The 3,817-nt window shown below is 36.6% G+C and overlaps 1 protein-coding gene across 1 annotated transcript in view; it reads left to right on the plus strand.

Moving 5' to 3' along the window:
• The first annotated feature begins 2,722 nt into the window (after nucleotides 1–2,722).
• Nucleotides 2,723–3,817, plus strand: part of LOC118750916 (transcription factor 20-like) — a 7,398-nt gene continuing 6,303 nt past the window's right edge. Inside the window, exon 1 of the mRNA XM_036485661.1 lies at nucleotides 2,723–3,334. Within this exon, the coding sequence (XP_036341554.1) occupies nucleotides 2,723–3,334 (612 nt within the window). The remainder of the gene's footprint in view (nucleotides 3,335–3,817) is intronic.

Consider the following 3,817-nt stretch of genomic DNA (forward strand, 5'->3'; position numbering starts at 1 on the left):
TTTTTTTTTTACCTCAAAAATGCATTCATGCAGTCCGGCAATACAAACATGATTCCACACGCAAAACCTAAGAACAGACTGCTGTAAGCGTGCGGAAGATGCAGGAAATACCACAAAGTAAGAACGATGTACAAAATCCCAGCGGCAGAGCTCTATAACAAATTTGACATTGAGCCTAGCACAAAAACTAAATAAGATTTTTCCTGGTCACTGTCTTGTGACACCTGTGGCAGAGTTTCTTTAAACAACTCATATCCTTTCAATGCGCTCTTCCATTGGTCAAAGTCAAAATTTCTCCTGGTATCATTGGTTCACCGGACCTGTACTTATTTCTTTGTTATAGAAAATTTACTAAAAAGTGCCCGTTGACTGCCCACAAACTACTTTTTAGCCTGACCTGCAAAATAGGCGCTCTTTCACAGGCGTCGCTCTTTAAGTCATCGAGTGCATACATCTGTACATGTTTTGGTTACAATTTCTACTTATTTTTCCTTTCATTTACTTCCAAGCGGGATATAGGGCATCTATTACCCTGCAGAAAAAAAATTATCAATTGATAAAAATAATCTACTTGTAGTTAGCTTTTTTGCGGGATTTCTATAAAATATATAAATTGTAGTTAGCTACGAAAAGCTGACTTGAAACTAGTTGACAAGTAATGCAGTAGTAATGAAGAAGATTGTTTGCTTTAAACGTGTTTCTATTTAAATATCCTGCACTTCGCAAATAATTTTGAGGATTGAGGAAAAATAAAATAAAGATCGAAATTTCATATTATCATTTTGAAGTTATGTCTGACGGAGTTCGAATATGGGACTACCCATGATACAAAAAAGAAGGTAGTTTCAATAAACAACTTTTTGATTAAAAAGCAGATTTTTGACAATTGCTCAATTGTGAAAAATTCGAAGTGGCGTTACCCAATTGTAAGTTTTTTGGTGTGGGAGATTTTTTATCCCAAATTTGGGGTTATAAATAAAATAGTTGTGTTAATATTTACCCTTTAAAAATAATTAATATCCTATCTTAAAAATTTTTAAATTTTACATTAAATTCGATAACAACTTGCCAAATCATTATCATGAACATATTTTAAAATTTTTTTAGTGTCCTCATGTTATCTGATTATTTCACAATGTAGTTTTCTATATCGGATACGATGATTCTGATATAATTCAGACACTGAAATTATACATTTCGATGTGTTATTTAATTCATATTGTCTTTGTCCATTTAACAGCAAATGGAATTTACTTTGGAACCCATGGGCCGTGAAATTTTTCCAGCAACACATATTGTTTTCACATGAAATTTTTACACACCCAAAAGTGAAGTATAAAATAAATAGATAAAAACAAATTTTCAATCAACCTGATTTGTGTAGTTCAGGGGCGCTTTGGTAAATGTTCTGGAGGCTGTTTTAATATATACTATCTTATTATATATTTCTTAGCTTTTCTACATTCTGAGAAGTTGAGAGAATGAAGTCTAATGTTCTTTTTTGGTCAACTATGACGTTTGATTTCATTTTTTGCAATCATTAGTTCATTTCCCTTGAGGAGTCACAATGCCCATACCGGCTATACCGATTTTTTTGAAATTTCGGACACAAATTTTCCAAGAATGGTTATAGGCTAAAACAAAACCGATATCTAAAGGGGGTGTGGAACCTCCCATACAAATCGAATTTTTCATAGTGCATATCTCTGAAAGTATTTAGGGTAGAGTCCTGGAACTTGGTATGTATATATGTCAATTTCAAGCTCATGGAAAAATATGGGTTTATTGGAAAATACAGCGTGCCACCGTAGAACTGGAATAGAGGTAAATGAAATCAATCCCAAATCTATGAAAAATGGGGGTATATGAAAACGATCTCGTATCTGGCTACGAGAGCTAGCGGTATAAGCCATATAAACTAAAATTCTGGTGACGCAGAAAGAGATGAAGATGAGAGATGAGAAAAACGGGCGCGACACCTTCTGGAAAGTAACATGATCACAGGGTGTATCCCTAGAACTATATTAAGCTAAACCTTGAGGGATGAAATTCTTGCCAATACCGACAGGCATAAGCTGAAGTCGCGTTGCAAGTTTTACGATCGGCTTGGGTAAGGTTTAATCACTTAACCCCTCTTTGTTTTCGCTGCTACTGAATTCTATAAAATGTCGGCTTTCACACAATTTAAAATGTACACGTGTTTTTAAAAATGCCATGAAAATTGTGTTGCTAGCTTCATGTTGCAAGCTTTTTCAAAGCGTGAACAGAATACTACTTTGCAGAGGAAATGTTATGGAATTTCACACTTATTTCACAGAAACAAATTTTATATGCACTTTAGCAGCTTTTTCACGTGAAACAGGAATTAAATACTATGCTTAAGAACAAAGATTTTTAAATCGACAAAAAATTAATAAGAAAATTTGAAGGATTTTAGATATTGGGTATGGTAGCACGAAATGTCACAATCTGCTTAATTGTCAGGTTGTTAATATGGCGACGAAAAAGTGACAATGGAACTACCTTGTTTTTTGTATCATGATAAGTTCAAAACCAAAAGAATTTTTTGAAAGGAAACGTGCTGATTTAAAAAACTGTCAGAAATTAATGTTTGATGTGTCACACGTGAAAACTTGTATTGCTAAGGGTAAAAAACCGTATACAATCGGTGAGACACTCGTGGCAGGATGTATTAAGGATGTGTGTTGGGAAATGTTGGGAAATGTTGGGTGAGCCGGCGGCAAAGAAAGTGGCTCAAGTGCCACTCTCAGATCACACTATACATCGACGTATTGAAGATCTGGCTCATGATATGGAAGATCAGTTAATAGAACAGATTAAAACATCTAAGTATTTTGCGTTGCAGTTGGACGAATCTACGGATGTTGCCAATTTGGCAATTCTTATGGTGTATGTGCGATTTCAATATAAAGACGACTTAAAGGAAGAGTATTTCTTTTCTAGTTCCCTACCAACAAATACCACTAGCTCTGAAGTATTCAAGGCACTGAGAGAGTACATCGTTGACAAATGTGAGTTGGATTTCAAATTCTGTGTTGGTGTATGTTCGGATGGAGCTGCGGCCATGACTGGGCGGCGTTCTGGAGTAGTTACACAAATTAAGGCGTTAGCACCAGAATGCAAGTCAACGCATTGTTTTATTCACCGTGAGAGTCTCGCCACCAAGAAAATGTCCACAGAACTGAATAGTGTTCTCAGCGAAGTTGTTAAAATTGTTAACCACGTGAAGGCGAACGCTTTAAATTCAAGACTGTTTGCTGCACTGTGCGATGGTATGGGGGCTGAACCCAAACAGCTCCTATTGCATACCGATGTGCGTTGGTTGTCAAGAGGCAAAGTATTGTCAAGAGTTTTTGAGTTGCGAAGTGAGCTCACCAAGTTTCTCCAGGACAAAAAACCAGATTGGTCAGCACTATTTCAAAATATAGATTGGATAGCCAGGTTAGCTTATTTGGCAGATATCTTCGCCAACTTGAATGAGCTCAACACCACCATGCAAGGAAGGATGGCTTCGTGCTTTACAATGGCAGACAAAATCGATGGGCAGAAACGAAAGCTGGAAGTGTGGAGAAGACGAGTATCAGCGGATTGCTTTGATATGTTTCAAAATTTGGCAATAACCATCGCCGATACAGACGAAAAACTTGATGTTCCATCCCTTCGAAGGGTCATTAGTGAACATTTGACAAATTTAGTCGACCGTTTTGAGCACTACTTTCCGGCAGAAGATGATCCACGAATAGGTACAGGATGGATACGAAATCCATTTATTGCTTCGAAGGCTGATCTGGCCGTC

Source organism: Rhagoletis pomonella, unplaced genomic scaffold (assembly GCF_013731165.1).
Source record: "Rhagoletis pomonella isolate Grant_MI unplaced genomic scaffold, Rhpom_1.0 Rhpom_scaffold_00450, whole genome shotgun sequence".
Lineage (NCBI taxonomy): Eukaryota > Metazoa > Arthropoda > Insecta > Diptera > Tephritidae > Rhagoletis > Rhagoletis pomonella.